Raw genomic sequence first — 22,766 nt, forward strand, 5'->3', positions numbered from 1 at the left:
GGTGGGGTTTTTGTGGGCAATTTACACGATAATTTTAATCCCACAAGAAAGGATTAGCTAAGTCACTCGTTTTTTAGTGGCTTAGCTAACCCTGTGTGTATAGGATTAGTAATCCCATGGGAATAGACTATTCTCAGGAATAGAGTGTTACCAAACAAAGGACTAATTATACTTAGTGTTAGCTAGTCCAATCCAAGGGTCTAATCCGCGAACCAAACGGGACCTTATTAAATTGAAAAGAACTCATTCTCTCTCCTGTCTCAACACACCTCTCAACGCAACCTCTTTCTCTTTCCTATCTACATATATACACTTCACAATAGTTTCCCTTTATCATTCTCTATATCATTAAAATATTATTTTCATTTTTACTTTTTTCTTTCCTTCATGTATTTTCTCTTCTTTGTCTCCCACAATAATTTCCCTTTATCATTCCTAGCATTCCAAGTGATGTGTTACCATTTAATGAGATAATAACACATTTTCCAAAATAAATATAATATTATTAAAAAGATAATATTAAATCATTCATTTTAGAACTTTCTTTTATGTCGTCTCCAAAATAATAAATCTTATGGATGAGAGAAATATTAGGGTTCTCAAACTTTTTTTAAAAAATTTGGTCTCCAAATGATGTGTCACCAATCACCATTCTATCTCTTTATGCTTTTATTTACCCAAACTAGATATTACATAGGATGGTAACAGATCACTTGAAAGCCAAATTTTGAAAAACAAATTTGGGAGACCTAAAATTTCTCTATCCATAATAACAAGTTATTTGATAATCAACTTTTGAAGAAAATCTTTAGTAAATATAGCACTTCTCTTGTACAAATAGTGCATGATTATGGATTGCTAGATTATGTAGCGTAATGTTTACCATATCAAATTGTTGGGCGGCTGAAATCTTCATTTATTGCTATAGTATTGACTACTATGAGGGAGCCGAGGCTTCCCAATTTTCATACAAGATGAAATTAATATGCTAAAGAAATTATTGGATACCTCTTATTCAATAAACCTTAGGTTTGGGGAGAACTTTTGCTCCCTCCCCCCCCCCCCTTTTCTTTTTGCTTATTTTTCTTTTGTTACAGGCTCAAGCCCCACCGCGCCGAGTGTGTCATCCACCATTTTTGCCATGTCTTTTTCTAAGGTTGATGGGGTTCTTGGATCAGACTGTTCAAAGCTCGATCTACGTCCTTCCGTTAGACCCACCTCGACACGTGTCACTCCACCACGCGCACCGGCCCCACCCACTTCTAACGGCACCTGTCGCTTCTGATTCCGGCAACCCTGCGACGGATTGTGACTTGCATGTGCCTTCTTGTGGTTTTTTCGCTTTCTGGCTAGAATCATCCGGCAGCCTTCCTCTAGTGGTGTTTTGTAGGCTTTTGTGCTTTTATTTTTATTTTTTCCCGTCTTTCCGTTTTCCCTGAGTTTTTCCTATATTTGTGGTCCTGGCCAGTTGGGTTGAGGATGTGAATAGTTTCGTGACTTGCGAGTCGAGGAAGATGAGTTTCGGCATGAGGATGTTGCTACCTATGTATCGGATTGAGTATGTCTCGAGCAGACTTGTTACAACTGAAGATTAGTTATGGGTTAACGGATTTTGATGTCATAGATAGGTCTTGAATGGCGAATTGTTATGTATGTATCTATGACTTTTAACCTTATAGCTTCGGCTATGATTTTCTTAGAGCTTTTGCTCTGTATTGTAAGAGCTTTATGTTCGTGATCCTTCATCAATAAATGAGACTGAAATGATTTTCCCTTCAAAAAAATAAAATAAATAAACCTTAGGTTTTATAGAAAACCCGTGCAAGCTGGTAAAGGTAATCAAGAAAAATATACCTCATTTTCTCCTAAGAAATTATGTTATTTGAAGGAAAATACACTCTTTAATTTTCTTATAAGAGATTGCATTATTTGAAAGAAAGATACTTACTGATTTTGTTTTAAGAGATCACATTATTTGAAAGGAAAGATTACTAAATTTTTTATTCTTGCCACCTGAGCCGGTTGAGAGCGAAGTACTGTTGTTGAGTTTGTCAACTGGAGTAATGCTAAATGTAATTCCCATGTCCTTCTTGTATCTCTCAAAAACTGACGTGGCCTTAAAATCATTGTTGAATTTGTGATAAATTACTATTGAATTTTAATTTAACATTGATTTTAAAAGTCGCATTAATTTTAAAGGTGACTTGTAGAATGACTCTGTTAGAGGGCTCGGGCTCCATAAACATTCATTAACTTCCTAATGCAGTTATAACAAGTTGTTCACAGCATGGATATATAGCTGGGATGAAAACATCAAGATTTTATCAAATCCTTAGCTCTTGCGACCGAACAAAAATGACCTTAATGGGTTCAATTATTCAATATCTACCCTGCACCTAAGAATCATCCCTTTAGGTCGTAGGTTGCCTCAAACACAAAATTGAGAGAAGGAAAAACACTAATGTTCATCCATAAGTCTTTCCTCAGCAGAGTTTCCATTAGATTCATTGGAAGGATGCAAGAGCCACTTATTCAGGCGATCAGATGCTATCTTCACCTATATAAAAAGATCAATAAAAACCGTCGTTTAATTTATTATCATCCTAAATAACATTTCTATCATATAAAATTTTTGAAAGTACGGTTTAATGTATTATCATCCTAACTGACATTTCTATATATATATATATATATATATATGCAAATTGCAATCATTGAGATTTACCTGTTCATTCCAATCAGTCTTAAAGGTAACATAGCCGAGCACGAGTGATTGCATCATGACACCAATGATCATTCCAATCCATAGACCCTGAAAAGTTTTATTAAGAACAAAAATTAAGAACTAAATTATGACTGACAATAATTAAATCACTATTTTTCTTAAAACCGTAAACTAATAGAAAAAAATACATTTAATTAATAGGAAATAATATAAAAAAAGTCCTCCAAACTAACGATCATTACAAAAAGAGCCCCATAATGTTTAAAAAGTACTAAAATAACCTATTAAACTACTAAAGTGTGTCAAAAAGGACAATTTTTTTTTTGTATTCCTACAATACCCCTAATCTTTTAAAAACTAAAAAAAAATTAATAAAATAAAAATAAACTAAAATATTTTTTAAACAAAAAATAAATAAAGATAAAAGAAAAAAACAAGGGGCGAATAAATACAATTTTTTTTTTTTTTTTTTGGAATGAATAAAAAATTGGTCACTATTGTTGGCTTAAATTACAAATAGCTCGTGCGGTATAAAAATATGGATAAATGCAAAATCAAACCTTGTGGTTGGGTCAATTGGCAGCCACCCCTTTCCTTTTTTTTAATTTTTATTTTTATTTTGACAAATTAATTTTTTAGTTATTTATTTTATTAATTTTATATTATAGTTTTTCAAAGAATAAGGGTATTACAGGAATATAAAAAAAAAGATGTTGCTTTTTTGACAAACTTTAGTAGTTTGATAGGCTACTTTAGCACCTTTTGAACATTGTGAGACTCTTTAAAAAATAACTGTTAGTTTGTGAGACTTTTTTATATTTTTTTCCAATTAATATTCTAACAGATCCCATGTCCAAGTGCACATCTATTTTCTCATGGACACCAGTTTTGATCTCATATATAGTAAAGAAGTAGTAGCCCAAGAATTACTTAGTGATATTTAAATTAGCATTGATAAAATCCCATCTTATGAAACTATCTTATTTTTCATAAAGTGGAAGACTCGATCTGATGGGAATTGTTGGTTAATTACTCAACGGGTTTAATATCTATATATTTTTTTTCTAAGAAAAAAAAAAAAAAAACCTTCTTACCGTAATTCCTAGATCGGCCACGTATCCAAGAAGACATCCCACCGGCACCCCTATCAGAAAATAGCAACCTATGTTGATATATGCAACCACGCTTTGGCGACCAGCACCTACAGCCACGCCTGCAAAACACAAGTTATAGAATAAGAAAAATAGAAATAAAAAACAAAAGAAGCTTCTATTTTTTTTTAATAAGTGCTCTATCCAGGCTTTCGCCCAAACTAGATCTCTAAGACACCGTGAAAAGCTTCCACACCGACCGGATAAAGTTCAAGCTTTCACCCAAGCATGGTCATAACAAATTGTTTGCGCTCAACCCGTCAAGCCTTAAACTTAATATTTCTTGAGTCACCAGAATCAACTGGCTTACGATTACAACCATGGTTATACTTGTAAAGAGCTTGGGAGGATGTTTCTTTCACTATCATCATGATATAATGAAATCAAATACATGCCTGAGAGTACTGGCTGGACACTGTTGAGTAAGACAGACAAACTAAGCAGGAGATAGAGGTCTGAAACAGCTTCGATAACTTCCTCGTCACTTGTGAACAAGTAACCGATTTTATGACCAAAAACAAGGCACAGAATCCAGAAGACTACTCCAAGACATACAGAAATACTGGAGATGACTTTAACGGCGAACTTTGCAGCTTCGGCATCTCCTTTCCCTAATTCATTCGAAACCCGGACGCTAGGCAAAGTGAATGATATAATGCATTAGTTTATGCAAATTTAACAAATAAACCAGGAAAATGGATAATTAATAAGGGATATTTATTATATATATATATACCTGGCACCAGTTAGGAAGCCAATGAAAATCATAAGATCCCAAGCTATGACATTGAGGCTGCAAGGTCGATCAATTCAATGTAGGAGATTTGCGGTGGATTCAAATCCAAACCATAAAAATGATCATGTGCCCTTACCAGATGGAAAAGGCAGATATTTCAACGGTGGCGTTTTTCAGGTATCCCGCCAGTAAGACTAAAACGGCATTGTACCACACCTCTAAGCTGGAATGTAAGGGGTTAATTATAGCAGTGTGATAAAATAATAGGATAGGGTGAATCTTAAAATACTGAAGAATTTTAAAATGTGTTCACTAAGAAAAAAAAAAAAGAAAAAGGATTAAATACTATTTCAGTACCTGTGGTTTGCACTAAAATTAAATAGCCATCTCGGTTTTTAAAAATATCACAAATGGTACTTGTGGTAAGCCAATAAACCTACTTGGTATCTCTGTCAAGATTCCGTTAAGTTTTTTAACGGAACACCACATCACCCTTACACATGGGTGTGGTACCTGGATTTTGTCATTCAAAAAAAAAAAAAAAACATGACACTGGGGTGGCCGAACCACCCACAGAGGGTGGCTGGCCAACCCGTTTGGTGTGGGGGTTGTTCGGCCACCCCCAGGCTGGCCCTGGGGGTGGTTTGGCCACCCCCAGATGGCCGGCATGGGTGTGGCCGAACCCCCCCCCCCTTTCCCCACATGGCCTAAGGAGGTGGTTCGGCCACCCCCTAGGGCCAAACCCTCAATTTTTTTTGAGGATTTGACCCAAGGAGGTGGCTGAACCACCCCCATACGCCATGAGGGTGGTTCGGCCACCCCTTAGGGCAAAACCCTCAAATTTGTTTTTGAGGGTTTGGCCCAAGGGGGTGGCTGAATGGTTCAACGTGACTTAGTGGGCTATAGCGAAGAACATCAATAAAGAACGAGATAAATAATTTTAGGTCTTAAGTCTATCAAAAATCTAAGAATTCTTCTCAAAACTATCGAGTCTCTCTATAGTTTGAAGGAAAATATGAAGAAAGCTAAACTCTGAGGCTTCTTATTCATCAAAATTGATTCATAAACAATAACTGCGTTTCTGGAAGCCATAAACATGTCTTATAGGCCCCCAAACCCTAATCCTAATTAAAATATGAAATAAACTCAAAATTGAACTTCTACGGATCTCGTTCGGACGAGACTTATGTCCGTCCGGACGGCCACGTACATAATACGTGAAAACCCTAACAAAGCAATGGTGCCCATCCGGACAGGACATATCCCCATCCGAACGGCCACAGACAGTAATTCTAAAAATACGAAAATAACATAAGGCATCAAGACTTGCGGTAGACGAACCCCAGACGAGGACTCTTGGGTTGATGACCGTCCGGATGGCCTAAGGGGGTGGTTCGCCCAACCCTAGACGGCCAGCCTGGGGGTGACCGAACCACCCCAGGCCAAATAGGGTGGCCAGCCACCCGGCGTCCTTTCTTCTTCTTCTTTTTTTTTGTTTTTTGTTTTTTTTTTGTTTGGGGATTTAAAATATATATATAAAATGTGGCACCCAAAAATCCAGATACTACGCCACGTGGCACCTACGTGTAAGGGTGATGTGGCATTTCGTTAAAATACCTAACGAAATCTTGATTGAGGTATTTAGTGGGTTTATTGGCTTACCACATGTACCATTTGTGATTTTTTGAAAATTCAAGTGGCTATTTGATTTTGATGCAAACTATAGGTACTGGAATAATATTTAACAAAAAAAAAGGGGGGGGGGGGGACCATATATATATATAAAACGTGGCACCCAAAAATCCAAGTACCACGCCACGTGGCACCCACGTGTAAGGGTGATGTGGCATTCCGTTAAAAAACCTAACGGAATCTTGATGGATGTACCAAGTGGGTTTATTGGCTACCACATGTACCATTTGTGATATTTTTGAAAATCCAAGTGGCTATTTGATTTTGATGCAAACTACAGGTATTGAAATAATATTTAACCAAAAAAGATAAAAAAAAGGGAAACAGACGGTTTTTCAGGGACGCATAAACAAAACCATAGACAATGTTCGTCATATTCAACAATTATCGGCCTAAAACAAAACCATCGACAAGTATTCTTTAAAGAAAACTAATAACATTGAAAAAGTGGTCGACCAAGCCGGCCCGTGATTAAATAGAAGTTAGGAATTCAACCGTAAAAGTGATATTGCAAAATTAGCCTTTATTAAAAATTAATGCATGTCGTTAGTGTTGTTTGAGATTCTATTCTACAATTAGTCTCATTGTCTCCATCTTTTCCAGCACTTTATTCTATTCCTCAATGAGAAGTGGTTCGGCCAAATCATCAATATATATATATATATATATATACTTTGTCCACTTTAGTAGAAATATAGGGGGTTAAGCAACCAACTTGGTCTCTTGTGTTAGGGAGACTGATAAAATCAAACTAGAGTTTTAGGCTAAGTTAATTAGCATGGATCCAGTTAGATATATTAACTATTCAATGCAATACACAACACTAACAAGTGTGAAATCAAACCAAACATGTCTAATCAAAACATATACTAATTGTAGAAAGGAAGTTAAACAAGAGTACATTAATATACATATTTGAACATCACAAACTCGAAGTAATTGGGTGAAGAAGAATGACTTACCAAAGCATGACACCCGAGGATAATGAGAGCTTCAATACTGGTAATAAATCACTAAAAGCAGCTATTGAGAAACCGCACCATGTGTTGGGGCACCAACCTCCAAAGACATACCAGAACATTCCAATTAACGCTAACCAATATGATATGATCATCGCACCCATTGCACCAGGAATCCCCAAGCTCAGTTTGCTCACAAAAATCCATGACAAGAGAACATGAAGCACAAAAGAGAAAGCAGAGAGCCATCCGACAATAGGGTTTTTGAGCTGCGTCTGTAGGTACTTTTGGATGCTGAAGGCAAAGGGAAAAAAGTAGAGAACTGGAATGAACCAGAGAGAGATATATCCAGCTATTTCTGCAACGTCATCTTCCTCGCCGAGTAGCTTGAAGATAGGTGCTGCGAAGATGAAGACGGGGAGCAAGATTGTTGCAACAACAATGTTGATGATCCATGAGCGTTGCAAGTAGATTCCCATCATGAGGTATTGCTTTGCTCCAAATGCTTGCCCACACAGAGTCTCAGTGGCACTTGACATGCCCAGCTAGAACATCAAAATTATATGGAAAAGAAGAAGAAGAAGTGTTACCCATTGATAGAACTACACACACATAACTCATCCCTTTGCTGCATGAGTTCTTATCATTGCTTAGAAATATTATTACAAAAAAGAAAAGAAAGATTGATTTCCATAAATGCATATATTCAATATGGGTGTTAAATTGTTACTTATCTTAGAAGTTTAAGGTGATAGAAACAGATGAATTTAATCATTTAAATTATATTCTAAAACTCTTCCTCATATGTGGGCTTAAAACTCTCCATCAACAAGAAGTGAAGCCCATGTGGAATATTTAATGAAAATACTGGAAGGAGAATAATGGTGACTAAGATTCGAACTAAAAACTTTTGGCTATTATATATACTGTAGAGAATAAGATTGTATATTGAATTACATATACTATACAAGAAGAGCCTAGATATAGAAGCCAATAATACATATTCAGGCCAATAACCAATATATAACAATGTATAAAATATATACAATATAACCTTACATGTCTTATTTTGTCTATATGTATGTGATCAAGAATTAATGAAGGATCCTTCTATTCTTCTTCCCTTTTTGTTTTTAACTACATATTGTAGACTTTGAAAGCAATGCATATATATATACAAAAGAAATAAGCCACAAGCAAGATGATGCTCGTCCAATTTTTGTGTCTTCCCTATTTCTTTCCTTCTTATGATTTTAGAAAACGCAAATTTTTGCATTATTGATCTGAAGATGGTAGGAGTTGGACATGGACATATACATGCTCTAGCCTCTAAACGACTAAACATGTACATATGTGCCTTTTATATATATAAAAGGAAAAATGTTATTTACCTGCAGTTCTTTAACAACTCTTTTACAATTAGTAGACAAGTGTTAGCATGTGATTATAAGTGTTAATTTTTTTAGTGACCAATCTAACTCCAATCATATTTTGACATGTATCAAGAAATTATATAAATAAATAAAAGTTATAGGTATAATATTTCTCTTTTAGAGCATAGAGGACCATAAAGATTAAGCTTTCCAAACGAAAAAAGTAATTTATTACAAGTATAACTTTTCCCAATTATGTCATGCATCCAAAAAAAAAAAAAAAAAATTAGGAAGATAAAAAAATCTTACCACTATCCCGTTCACAAACCGGACAGTAATGATTTGTATGAGTGCATAAGCTGCAAGATCCAGTTCTCCAAAACGTCCTATAAATGCCTGTGTCACCACAAACATTCCAAATTGAGTAACCCTTGCTACCATAGCAGGAAATGCAATCTTGGATATTTTTTTTGTTTCCACCCATATCCTCCTTGATAGATTGCTACTATGTTTTGGGTCTGATCCAAGTAATCTCTCGTCCATCCTACTAATCCTGCCAAAAGAAGTTTTATACAAAAATATAGTTAGATTATGCTTTTAGAGTTATTGTTGATCATTTGAATATCAAATTAAAGCAAGTAAGAGCACCATGTTGATCTAATGCAGACAAAAAGTTGATGGAAATAGATTGGGTTACATTGACCAGACCTAAATGTTAAATGATTTATGTTGACGTGGCAGTTGTTGATGAGTAAAGTCAAAGCATTTTATGCCACTTAAAATGGGACCCCGCAAGGCATATTCTAAGATCTGTCCACGTGAGCAAAGCGGCACTATTGCACCTCAATGTGAGGCTCTCACGACTTGAACCCATGATCCTGACTTTAATACCATTTTTTGGATTGGACCTTTGACCATTTCACCTAAAAACCAATTTGTGTTTAGTGGGGGAAGTAAAAGTCTTTTATGGTATTCAAAATTGCACTTTATAATGCATGTTTAGAGTCGTCCACGTGATTGCTGAACGAAACTATTGCACCTTAACAGTAGTGAAAATCTACAATTGAATTTGCATTAAAAAAATAATAAAAAAAAAATCAATGACTAATATTCACTACAATAGTATAATAATTTACTAAATCTCATTAATTATGCTAAATACTTGTGAAAACAATACATTAAGGCTCCGTTTACTTCAACGTAAAATGGTTTCCGTCGGAAAATATTTTCAAGTAAGTTGTTTTCCCTGATTCTACGGCGTTTACCGCGTGCAAGGAAAGTCAATTTTTTTTTTTTTTTTAAGATTTTTTTTATATATATTTTTTCATTAAATCATATTAAACTCTAAATTACAAAAATATGTTGACCAATGTTAGAAAAAGGTCCCGCAAGGACCCCACTGCGACTGACCCGAGACCCGCTCGGACCCCGCTTAGACCCTATCAGGACCCTGTTAGGATCGGCCCGAGACCCTGGCAGGACCTGCCCAAGACCAGATATGGACATTTTCGTAATTTAATGTTTAATATGATTTTGCGTACACACCAAATACCGGAAAATGTTTTCTAAGAAATAATTTTCAAGGAAAATGTTTTCCGCCGAAAATATTTTTTGACAAGTCCCGGGCGGGTCCTGGGCAAGTCTTGGTCAAGTCCTGGCGGGGTCCCGAGCGGGCCCTAGGCGGGTGTCGGTCGGGTCTTGGGAGGGTCCCAGTCAAGTCCCGAAAAGGTCCTATTCAGGTCCGGTCGGGTCCGAGGCAAGTCTTGGCGGGGTCCCAAGTGGGTCTTGGGTGAGTCCTGGTCAGCGGGCCGGTCACTATCAAGTCCCGGTCAGGTCCAGGGCAGGTTTAGTCCAGTCCCGGTCAGGTCCCAGTGGGGTCCCGGTCAAGTCCCAATAAGGTCCCAGTCAAGTCCTGGGTGGGTCCCGGGCAAGTCCCGGGTGAGTGTCGGACAGGTCCTGGCGAGGTCCCGGTCGAGTCCTAGGCGGCTTCCGAGCAAGTCTGGTCGAGTCCCGGCAGGGTCGCAGGCGAGTCCTAGGCAGGTCCCATTAGGGCCCTGGGCAAGTCCCAGTCGAGTACCGACGGGGTCCAAGTCAAGTCCCAGGGGGGTCTCGAACAAGTCTCGGGTAGGTCCCCGGGCAGGTACTTGCGGGGTCTCAGGCAAGTCCCATGCGGGACTCGGGCGGTTCTCGGCCAAGTCCCAGGCAGGTCCCAAGAAGGTCCCGGTCGGGTCTCTGGCGGGTCCCGGTCAAGTTCCGAGCGGGTCCTAGGCAGGTCCGGTCTGGTCCCGAGCAGGTTCTGGTAGGGTCACAAGCGAGTTCTGGGCAAGTCCCGATCAAGTTCGGGTTGGGTCCCGGGCAAGTCTCGGCAAGGTCCTGGGCGGGTTTTGGCACAGTCCGTCGATTTGAGAATGAGATGCTCAAAATAGGAAAATGGTTTACAGTTTTGAAATCCGTAAACCATTTTCTGAAAATTAAAGAAAAATTTTCAGTTAAAAAGAAAATATTTTTTGTTGACCACTATTTTATGTCGCAGTAAATATCGTAAAATGCAAAAATCATTTTTTAAAAACCATTTTACGTCGAAGTAAACGGAGCCTAAGTCTAGTAGTCTCTGTCAACATTCTTATAGGTAATGGCTACATCCTAATAAAATCCAGATAGATACCACTCATTATGCTCTATAATTAAAAGATGCTAATTACTAAACTAGCTTGTGATCATAAAACAATTTTAATTATTAAAACATTTATAAATGTCTGAGTGACCCTATTTCCAAGGGTGGAATAATATTGTCGCAAAATACTTGGTAAAATGACAAAACATTTACGAGCAAAGGGAAAACTATCGCAAATACATTATTTAGGGTTAATGAGCTCTTAATATATGAAAAGTTGTGCGAAACAAAAAGTTGTTCAGTTTTGTTAAAAAAAAAAAAAAAAAAAAAAAACTGATAAAGTATATTTTTGTGTTTTTCTTTTCTAAAGAATGTCAAAACACAGTAATTCTTCCAACATGACTAGTACTCTCTTTTTTAATCCTAGACAAGTTATGGAGAGGTGGAATTTGCATTATAAAACTCCTAACCAGCTATTTGAGTGAAGCTAGCAAAGGACGAGATAGGGCAAAGCCCCTTAAAACTCAATTAAATTTTTTTAAGAAACATAGATACATTGCTCCTTCAACAAGCTGAAGTCCATCCTCCACCTTTTGTGTGCATGCTAAGATTGAGAGCACCAAAGAGTGAGATGAGAGAACGAGAGCGAGAGAGATAGAGATAGAACAATGGAGGGAGAGAGAGATTGGAGTTTCCGTCTGAAAAACGAGAACCGGTGTGAGATGGTGATCAAGCGATGATGCCTCCGCCATGGACAACTTATCCTTCGCCGTGACCATGATGGGGCCACTTGGGGCTTCTTTCAAATGGGGATTGCATGTATAGAGATGCGTGAGAGGAGAAAGAACGATTTTTTAGAAATAAAATAAAGGATTGAGTAGCTATAGTACTACCCAACCATTTAGGAAAATTATATGCATGGTATCTGCTCTATGTTATTTTTTGTGATTTTTTTTTTAAAAAATTTTATTATTATTTTTAGGGAAAGAAAGAGACTTAAGACATCGATCTGCTAGTAGTGCTCTAAATAATTAAATAAACATGCATCCGAAAGTCGGTTTTCTGGGTAAGTATATTGTTGAAGATAAGTTTCCAAACCTTATGATTCATGAAGAAGCGACTTTCAGGTCAATGTTGTCCAAAATGAACCTATTCCACGACAGAATAATATGAATATATTTTAGGGGACACTAGTTGATGGTAAGGTTTGGTAAACCATTTCGTTTTAATACTATTCATTTTACTTTTTCATCTTTTAAGTATTCTCTTACTTTTTATATCACATCAATCACTTTATATTACTATTCAAATAAAAAAACTACTACAAAATAAAAAATTTTCATTTTTTATACTAAACATTCTTACTTTTTTACCTTTTTTTTTTTGTTAAAAAAAAAATCTTACTTTTTTTAAATCAATCAATTTTTGCTACATATCAAACTACTAAAACCCAAAAACCCTTTTACCAAACAGATTTGTAAAAGCATTAGCAGCAGCTTCCTTATAACTCATTCACTTCTCCAAGTTTAGGAAAAATTTCATAAAAACCACAAAAACATACCCACATCAATTTTCCTAGGTTTAACCAACACTATTGGGTAGTCACATTGTTTCTCAATTCTCAATGTATTGAAAAACACTGTAGTTACCCAATGCTTTATTATATTGTAAAAATGGTTCTCTCTCTTTTCTCCTTGACATTCCATGTCTACTTTTATTTTTTTTCCATATGAAAGAGAAAAATAATAATAAAATAAGAGTAAAGAAATGATATTTAATTAATACAAAAAAATATAAGAAAATTTATTGTGATGTGTTTTTTTATATTTTATAGAGAGAAAAAAAAAGTAATTTTATTCCTAGATATAAGGAAAAATGGTTGAAAAGGTCTAAAAGACACTGGGTACAAGTCCGGAAACTTTTCTTTATTCTTGGAAAAGCACGATGCTTCTCTTCCTCGACAGCTTTTTTTTTGGTTCTTCCCGGCAGATTTCTGCCAGTTTTTTACTCAAGAGAAATCAATGACTGTCTCTCACACACGTGTGTATATATATATATAACATTTATCATGCACAGAAAAATAGTAAAATACGTCAATATCTTGTAAAACATTTATCATGCACAACAAAATAGTACAATACGTTACTATCTTATTCGTACTGCAATTAAATATTGTTTGGTTATATATATAAATAAATCTGTCATACATAGCTACTTGCAGAGAGAATTTTGATTAATAGTTAGAAAAAAAGAAAAGAAAAAAAGAACATGGTTGGCAGAGACAATCGTCAACTACTACTTCAACTTTTTCTGTTTTTATTTTTATTTTTTAGGATCAGTGGGATCCCTCATGTGATTCACCAAATCCTATTCCATATATATATATTTTGGGCAAACTTTCTAAATAATATGAACAAACACTACGCTTACTTACTTGTCCTTCCACAAGATCGACGCAACCACACTTTAATTTATTAGTTATATCTTCCATTCTTAGATAGGAATTATAGACTTGGTCAAGAACAGACTTTAAATACCCAACATTATTTATAGCAGATGAAAAAAAAAAGGTATTAATGCAAATATTAAGGAGTTTCTATAATTAATCAGGTTATGTATAATTATAAAATAGCTTTGGTGTACCATGATGAACCAGTAGTTTGCTTCAGATGAAAGAAAGAAAGACAAACAAAAATTGAACACAGTATTTGTCTTGAAACAAGAGAACAAAAATAATATGCAGGGATATGATATAAGAAAACACCAACAACATTACTTTTATTTCGAAATTCTAAGGCTTATGGATATTGTTCTTACTGTTCAAAGCCATGGCAGTTAAAATATCAAAGCTAAATAGTAAATTTTGACTTAAGAAAGGGTAAACTTTACTTACTTGGTGTTACAGTTGCCTCAGGAGTTCTCGAGCCTTGACAATGGCTTCCAACTTCCTGGTCGAGAGAGAGAGAGAGAGGCAGAGACAGAGACAGAGAGGGGAATCTATGTTGAAGATAGAGAGAGTCTTTGGAATGCTCTTTCCGGCTAGCTTTCCTTTCAAATGGATTTGCCTTTTTATAAAATACTTTCGCTATCATTTTTTATTATTATTATTTTAAATAATTCAGTGTCATTATTTTGGAACTCCCACAGAGATCTAGAGAGAGAGGGTTTCTCATATTGGTAAAATAAAATAAGATAAAATAAAAATAAAAGAATGTACTGATGATTGGTGCCAAGGGGATAAATTTCAGGCCCAAATTCTCTGCCTGACCATGATAATACTAATTAGTAGCTCGTGCCTATTGTTAAGAATATTTTTAATATATATTTTTTTTATGTTAAGCATTGATTATTATTTTTTAAGGTCTGTCATCAAATTCTTAGATGTTAAATAGTAGTGTAAACGAGTCGAACTTGAGCGAACTTTCTTTGTTTGGTCTTTGCTCGTTTAAATTTTACTCGAGCTCGAGCCGAGCTTAAGGATGAGCCAAAAAATCGAGCCCGAGCTCGAGCTCATTATAAGCCGAGCCAACTCACGAGCTGGCTCTTATATTTAATTTATTTTTTTATTATAAATTTAAACATCAAGTACTCTTAAATGCTCAAGAAACTATCTTGCATATAAGCATTTGCTTAGTCTGGCTATCCGAGTATGAAGCCTAAGTTAAGACAGCAAGACACTTGGTTCTGAAGATAGAGGATATGCATCATTTTATAATGAAAGAATGCTTATGAGGAAAAAAAAAAATATCATCAATTTTTAATATTAAGATGAACAACTATGTGAACAACTACCAATTCAAGCCTTATATGAGCTACTCACGAGCCTAACCGAGTCGAGCCGAGTTTGCTTCATTTAATATTCGAACCAGTATTTGTGTTCACGAAACGCCTCATTTAATAATCGAATCGAACACGAACCGAACTTGCTCGCGAACGGCTTGCTCATTTAACACCCCTAAATGTTATAGTCTACTTCACTATCCGGAATTTTCTTATAAAAAGAGAATGTGCCAAACAATTTAATAAAATAAAATATAAAAATGTACCCATAGGGGCCCTTATTAATGGTAGATACCTTGAAGACCCAACCACCTAGAATTTGATGTGGCTCATGTCTTAGCTAGTTTGGCTACGCATGATAATATTAATAAGGAGTGGCTCTATGACCCACCGGACTGTGTGGTGATACTTTGCAAGTTATGCCATACCCACCGGACTGTGTGGTGGTACTTTGCAAGCAGAGTTTTCTGCTTTGCAAGTTATGCCATAAATACAATAAGATTGCTATTTCTACTGAAGAAAAAAAAAAAAAAAAAAAAAAACTCTCCAATTTCGGGTTTTTTTTTTTAATTATTTTATTTTTTTATTATTATTTTTACTTGGCTTATGCTTTTTTTATTTTATTATAATTTTATATAAATTCCTACATCGGATTATAGCCCCCTTTTTTTTTTTTTTTTTTTTTTTTTTGTAAGAGAGCTACAAGAAACAGAGAAAAAGAGCAAAATAGAATGCTAAAAGGGAGGTGGATCTTTTCCACTACAAATAGGGAAAGAGAGAAGATGGGGTAGGAGAGTGGGAATGCATCCAGAGAAAACTTTTGCCGCGGCCTAATAAGCCACATGGTGGGCATAGAAGTCTGCACTTCTGTTAATTTTCCTTGCCTTCCAAGAAGAGGAGGAAGGAATGGAGGAAATGGAGTCCGAGATGACATTCGCAATTTTTCAATCTGAGACTATGGAAGGGTGGAGAAAAGCTGTAATAACCACCTGCGAGTCACCTTCCAGAGAGAACACTAAGAGCTTCAGAAATGTAGCCAGAGAAATTGCAAGAAAAGCTGCCAAAGCTTCTCCATACGTAGGGTCACATAAGGGGCTAATTTGAGAAATAGCCTTTATAATTCTCCCATTTGAGTCCCTGCAAATAGCACTTTGGGTAGAGAATGACTCATGAATAGCTGTATCAAAATTTATCTTGAAAGTATTAGGCTTTGGAGGGGACCAAAGTTCAGTGGGAGAACTCCTTTTTCAAGCCTCAAAATGATCCAAAGAAACTTTTTTGACAGAGCAAGAGAGGGACTTCGCATCTGGGATTACACCATTATGAACTGCCCGGTTTTTGCTGAACCACATTAGATCACAAAACACAGAAGCAAAAATTTGAAATAAATGAGCATCTTTTTTAGGGATGCCCAGACCAAAACAAGGATTGATAATATAGTTTAACCATTCAGACAAATTTAAGTTAGACCAAACCAAAGAATCAAGAGGCCAGAAAGAGTCTCTCCAAATGATCCTTGCAAAACTGCACCGAAAGAAAAGTTGTTCAAGAGAATCTATATCAATTTTGCAGAGGGGACAAAAAATATCTGAAGGAGAGATATAAAAAATCTCACTGAGCCTTTCTTTGGTTGGAATGATGTTCCAAGCGATCTTCCAAAGGAACATCTTTAGTCTATCACAGAGATTTAGCTTCCAGAGCTTTTTCCAAAAATGGAGGGGCAGGGGGGGGAGGGGAGAAGTGGGGGGGGAATTTCGGATCAACGTATAAGCTGAAGAGGAGGAGAAAAGGCCATTGTTTGAGGGGGTCCAGAGGAAAGAATCCCCTTCTAAAGGGCATATTTTGATTTTAACAATCTCATCCACCGAGGCTGAATCAAAAAGGAAGCTCAAAAGAGGCACATTCCAAGAGGGGTCCGAGTTAGAGAATAAATCTTTAACAAGGAGATTAGGGAACAAAGAGTTGCTCCCAGAGGAAGGGATGAAAGAGGAAAGGGTGGGAATCCAAGGAGAATCCCACACCGGCAGAAAGGAGGACCTATGAATATTTGGACAGGCTCCTAGAGACAAAAAATACCGAGACTTTAAAATCCCTTTCCAAAGCCAAGAGTTCGCAGCAGAGGGGGAGGAAGAAAAAAAAGTGGAGGAGTGGAGATACTTACCTCGCAACTGGTCCGCCCAAGTGCATTTAAAATTTGTGAGAATCTTCCAGCGAAGTTTTGTAATAAGAGCCAAGTTTGCATCCTTCATACGCCTAAAACCTAGGCCACCCAGAGCTCGAGGAATACAAAGAGAGTCCCAAGATTTAAGGGTGACATTTCTAGACTTTCTAGAGGGAAACCCCCACCAGAAATCCTTAAATAGCTTATCCAACTTATCACAAATGCCTCTAGGGAGGAGAAAAGAGCTCATTGCATACGTGGGAATGGAGGCTGCCGCCGTATTTTCCATGCTTTCCTAGCCTTCATCCAAACTGATTCTAGAAAACTGAAAGGTGAAATTTTCTTTAGAGTTTTGAACTATTGTACATTTTGAGAAAGCATTTCTAAATTTAAAAAATTTTTAATTTCATTTCCATAAAATTTTAATTTGATACAATTTATTCATTCTGTTAATTTTTAAATGAGTGATAAAATGAACATTATACCTTTGATTTTTTTTTTTTAATAAAATTTTAAAAATGTATATATATTATAAGAATAAAAAGCATAAGCCAAGTGACCCTTGTGAGCCTTTTTTCGATTTTTTTTCTTCATTTTTTTTAATTAAAAAAAGAAAAGAAAATTGAAGGTAATTTTGTCTTTTGAGGGGTTTTTATTAGGGTTTAACCGTAAAAATTGATGTAAGAGATAGATTGCATCAAATTGAAAGTTCGCATAGTGAAATATTTAATTAAGAGTTTTTAAAATTAATATAGTCATTCTTCTCAAAACACACAATAATTCTAGGGTAATTGGTGACGTTTCCCCAGACAAAAACTATAACTAGGTTCACATGTTGCTAATATGTTTGGATCTTTGGAACACCCAACACCAATGGCGTTCTCACGCACCACCACACCCATCTTTGGCAATTTGTTGATGAGCCTCTCGCGCCGCCACCAGATCTGTTTCTCGCAAAAGCAACCATAAAAATCAATTTATGGCTTAAGTCGGGTCAATTCAGCGGCCTACTATAAGATGGTTCACGAATTCTAAGCAAACATGCATGACTACAGTGAGGGCTACTTTCACACCTAGCTCCTAATTTTCATACCATTAATTCTTTGCCTCTTTTTAATCCTCTAAGTCCTCATTAAGGTTTCATTAACAAATGTTTAGTACGAAGTATTACTAAATGCATCCTTAACTATTGACCTTATTAGACCAGTCAACTCAATAATATTACACGCCCATATTTTCTAAGTTTTCTTAAGTGTTTTTCACTTAGCCTATTTATGGCCTTGTACATATATTTCAGTTTCATGAGAACTCTCGGTATGGTTAGTACCATAGGAAGTAACTATACGTCTACTCTCATATATATATATATATATATATAGTTAAATTCTTTTGAGGTGATCCTATTTTACTTCGACAAATTAAGTCTATGAACTTAATAAGTTTAAAACGCATCCTTTCAACTCTTCAGAAATGCGAATACATCTCTATTGTAAAAGATTAATCTAAGAATTTGTTTGTTAAAGCCTTTTCTTTAGACACTGTAGTTGATGTAGATTAATATAAGAAAAAAATAATAAAAAAGTATAAATGTTTGATATAAAAAAGTGAAAAAAATTTTGTTTTGTAGTATTTTTTTTGAGTAGTAATAAAAAGTGAATGATGCGATATAAAAAGTGAAAAGGTTAGAATGTTTTGATGTTAATTTTTTTGGGAAAATGGTTCATGAAAGTAACAAAGGGAAGAAAAACTTTGCCAAACAATCCCTTAGTCCTTTTTAAATTTTCTAGTGTTTATTAATCATAATCAATCTATCAACTTGGTGATACAATATGAATTAAAGAAGGTGCAAACAAAAATAGTGCCTATTGGATTCTCTGATAAAATTTAATAATTTAAGCAATATTATAACACTATTTCCCTTTTCTTTTAATAAGTGAGGGTCAATAAGTTAAATATTTAATTAAAATGAAAGGCAAATAATATAGACAATGTTTGAACGTAAAACTTTTGACTCTAATATCATAATAAAAATTTAATCATTTAATCAATATTTTAACACTAACCTGGTTCATAAATCATGAGTAAAATTAATGAGTATTTCTTTTCACTCCACAAAGGTGCTATACCTTTTCTAAATAGATTGTCGTTGCTTAACAAGGGAGAATCGTTGTGTCTTTATCTAAAGGATTGACAGAGACTGCAAGATGCTTTTGAAAAGATAAGTGACAAGTGGGAATTTTAGTCAAGTGAGTAATACAATACACACAAATATATATACAGTGTAGAATACTAGAATGAAACGTGTGAATGTACATTTAGGATAATTCCAAGATTTTTGAATTTTTTCAATTACTTCGATCGTGACAGAGTAGGTGAGTTTTTCTCCTTTCCTTGAGTCTTTGATGTGTTGACAGAATAGTACGTGAAGATTTTCCTTTTCTTCATTTGGTATTTTTCCCTTTTCTAGTGCATTAACAGAATGGGATTTGGATCGTCTCCAGTTTTTACCGTCACGACCCTTTCTGTTTCTGCAGATTGATTGCACACAATCTGTGTGATTGATACATCTATGGACTTCATTTGACACTTAGAGCACTAGCGGCAGATACTTTATATGCTTTTTCTTTCTTCTTTTATCTTTTATTTTTTTATGTTTAAGAAAAATTTCAAAAGAACCATACAATCCTGCTCACTTCAGATTTTTTACATTTAACCAACCTTTAAGAGTTGCTACAATGTTTCCCAATGTGTAGAGAACCAAAAGTGGTTTCTGATACGCTATTTTAATATAAACATTTCTCTTTCTTCTCTCTTCTTAGTTCTTTCATCTCTTTTGTCTTTAATTGGCGATTACGTGAAAAAAGTGAAAGTAGGTAAGGAACTTGTATTTTGTAAAAAAAATAATATTTTAATAGTATTGGAAAAGGTAAGGGAAGGTATTATGAAATATATTTTCATAGAAAAACAAAAAGTAGTAGTTTTGTTTCCTTAGACTTCGAGAAAATCAAATGGAAGCTACTGCTAGTGCTCTTACCTAGAGGCTAGAACTGTTTAGTGGCCTAAAACTGTACCAAAAATTGAATAATGTGAAAAAATAAAAAATAAAATAAAAAAAATAAAATTAAGAATGTTTGGTATGAAAAAATGAAAAAAAATATTGTTTTATAGTAATTTTTTTATTTTAATAGTAATAAAAAGTGAATGATGTAAGGTAAAAAGTAAAAATGTTGGAAGTTAAATTTTTTTGATGAATAGTAATTGGTTGTTGCCAAACGGTGTCTTGGTAACTTGCTGATGTGTTGGATGGAGCGTGTGTGCTGTCATCTTTAATAGCTGTCACGTATGCTCCTTAATTTACTTTCCTGCATATGTGGCAGCAGTGCATTCTATAATTGCAAGAGTTATAGTTGACCCATGTGTTGGAGCACGGATACTGGCATTTGGATTGCAGACTATTTAATATTTATGCCGACACGACAACCTTATGCATTAACTCTTTATGTTTTAGATTGCTGCAAACAGCATATATATGATTCAACAAACCCTTATGGAGTAGACTGATGAGTTGTGTTCGAGAATTTGGAAAAGGAGAAATGACAAAAAATGTATTCATAAAGACTACATGCTGCACTATGTTTTTGGAATGATTGTTGTAGAAAAATGTAAATACACGGAAAAATATTTTATTCATGAATGAATTTACAAGGCCTTGCGTAGGTCAATATATATATATATATATATATATATATATATTGACCTACTACAAGAGAAAAGAAAAAAAAAAAAATGACCTACTGCATCAATTTACAAACTTTCTAAGTTGTCAATTACATATATTCGGTAATATCTCTTTAAATGAGATATTTTTTATTGAGATGATATTAGAGCTGTATTCAATGGATTGAGATCCTCAGCAATGGGCAAAAAATTGCCCATAAAAAATTTCTCTAATCCTGACCCTTCACAATGTCATCTAAGGGTCTACAAGCCGCTAAGTGTTCTACTATTAATAAAATAATAAAATATTATTTAAACTTTTAAAAGAAATTAATAAAACATATGAAGTTATTATTGCGATGGCTTCCTGTACGTCGTACCGGAACCAATTCCCCTTGTACTCAAACCAAAACCACTTATGAGTTCGGCTTCAGTTCACTCCCAAGCGTCTCAAGAGTCCAAACTTCACTCCTTCTAGTCATTCAAAACACTTATGAGCTCGGCCTCGAAGCCACCTCCCAAGGGCCCAAGGAGGTTTGGCTATCCCCACACACTTCCTCGACTAAAAAAAAAAAAAAAAAAAATTAAATTAAATTAAATTAAGTTCGACTTTAGGGTCGCTTTCACCCCAAAGACCAATAGGGACCTGGTTCCTTTGGTGGCTTCGGCCACCCCTTCTTTCTTTCTTTTTTTTTTTTTTTTTAATTTTTTTTTTTTAATTTAAAATAATATTTTATTATCATTTTTTTTTTGACATGTCCGCACAAGAGGGGGGAGGGGGATTCGAACTAGTGATCTCCACTTCATTATGTGTAGTCCCAGCCGATTGAGCTATCTCTTGGGGACATTTTATTATCATTTTTATTAGTGGGATATGTGTCATATTTGTGGCCATAAGATTTCTGAGATGAAATCCTAGCCATAAACTGAATATTCTCCAGAGAGGATCATGTTCCCTAATCATAACCATTGCTACAGCTAAAAAGTCCTTAAATACAACATCAAAGTTACCTTTAATCCAACCCACTGTCGGAGGCAAGCAATAGGAAGGAAGAGCAAGCTTACGCCAAGCTACAAGGTGGAAGCTGAAGCTACAAGAGATTTGATAAATGACTTTGCTCGAAGAGGGCTGTATACCATCATGGATTAAGAGGTTCCTGCCCCTTGATCACCAAGACAACGTTGATCACGCTGTAATTGTTGTGCAAACCAGCATCCTCAAATGTAAGTATGGCAAGAAATTGTCCGACAATGATATTATGGAGTGTTTGACAAACCTTTTTTCACCCTTTTCTCTTTGTTACGGTAGCTGACGTGGATTGACGTGAAAAAAGATAAAAATATTTGGTATGAAAAAGTAAAAATGTTTTGTTTCGTAGTATTTTTTTTTTATTTAAAAAATAGTAAAAAAAAATGATATGATATAAAAAAATGAAAAAATTTTGATATTAATTTTTTTGGAAAAAAAAAAATGTAAATAGCGTTAAGAGGAGGGGAAGGGATCTGACATCATCACGTGTCTGTGGCCATATATACTAATTAATCCACGTCGGATTTGTTGCCATACTCCTCCTACTTCGGACTATTGGCTCTTGGTTTTACAATTTAGTGTGGGGTCTTGAATTCTTTCTTTGGTTTGGAATTGGACTCATTTTTCTACTTTTACATTGGGCCCACCATCATCTTCTATCCGTAGCCATACTAATCCAAGTCGGATTGGTGTCGTTTATCTGAGAAGAAGCAAACCACAGGGATGACATGCACTTAATTGGGTGATCAGGCCATGCTAGATTGAGATCCAATGAATGGCCCAGATCGATCAAGACAGCACATAAGAGAGAGAAAGAAGCAAGTCACA

At 35.4% G+C, this 22,766-nt stretch overlaps 1 protein-coding gene across 1 annotated transcript; it reads right to left on the bottom strand.

Moving 5' to 3' along the window:
• Positions 1-2,300: 2,300 nt before the first annotated feature.
• Positions 2,301-14,244, bottom strand: LOC132167435 (protein DETOXIFICATION 24-like). The gene is made up of 9 exons (XM_059578405.1): positions 14,144-14,244; positions 8,946-9,189; positions 7,267-7,808; positions 4,749-4,835; positions 4,613-4,669; positions 4,272-4,510; positions 3,820-3,938; positions 2,726-2,812; positions 2,301-2,557 (listed from the first exon to the last, which is right to left on the bottom strand). Exons 2-9 carry the CDS (start codon positions 9,177-9,179, stop codon positions 2,459-2,461), a joined length of 1,464 nt encoding a protein of 487 aa, XP_059434388.1. The 5' UTR covers positions 9,180-9,189; positions 14,144-14,244; the 3' UTR covers positions 2,301-2,458.
• Positions 14,245-22,766: the final 8,522 nt, after the last annotated feature.

The sequence above is a fragment of the Corylus avellana genome, chromosome ca1 (assembly GCF_901000735.1).
Source record: "Corylus avellana chromosome ca1, CavTom2PMs-1.0".
NCBI lineage: Eukaryota > Viridiplantae > Streptophyta > Magnoliopsida > Fagales > Betulaceae > Corylus > Corylus avellana.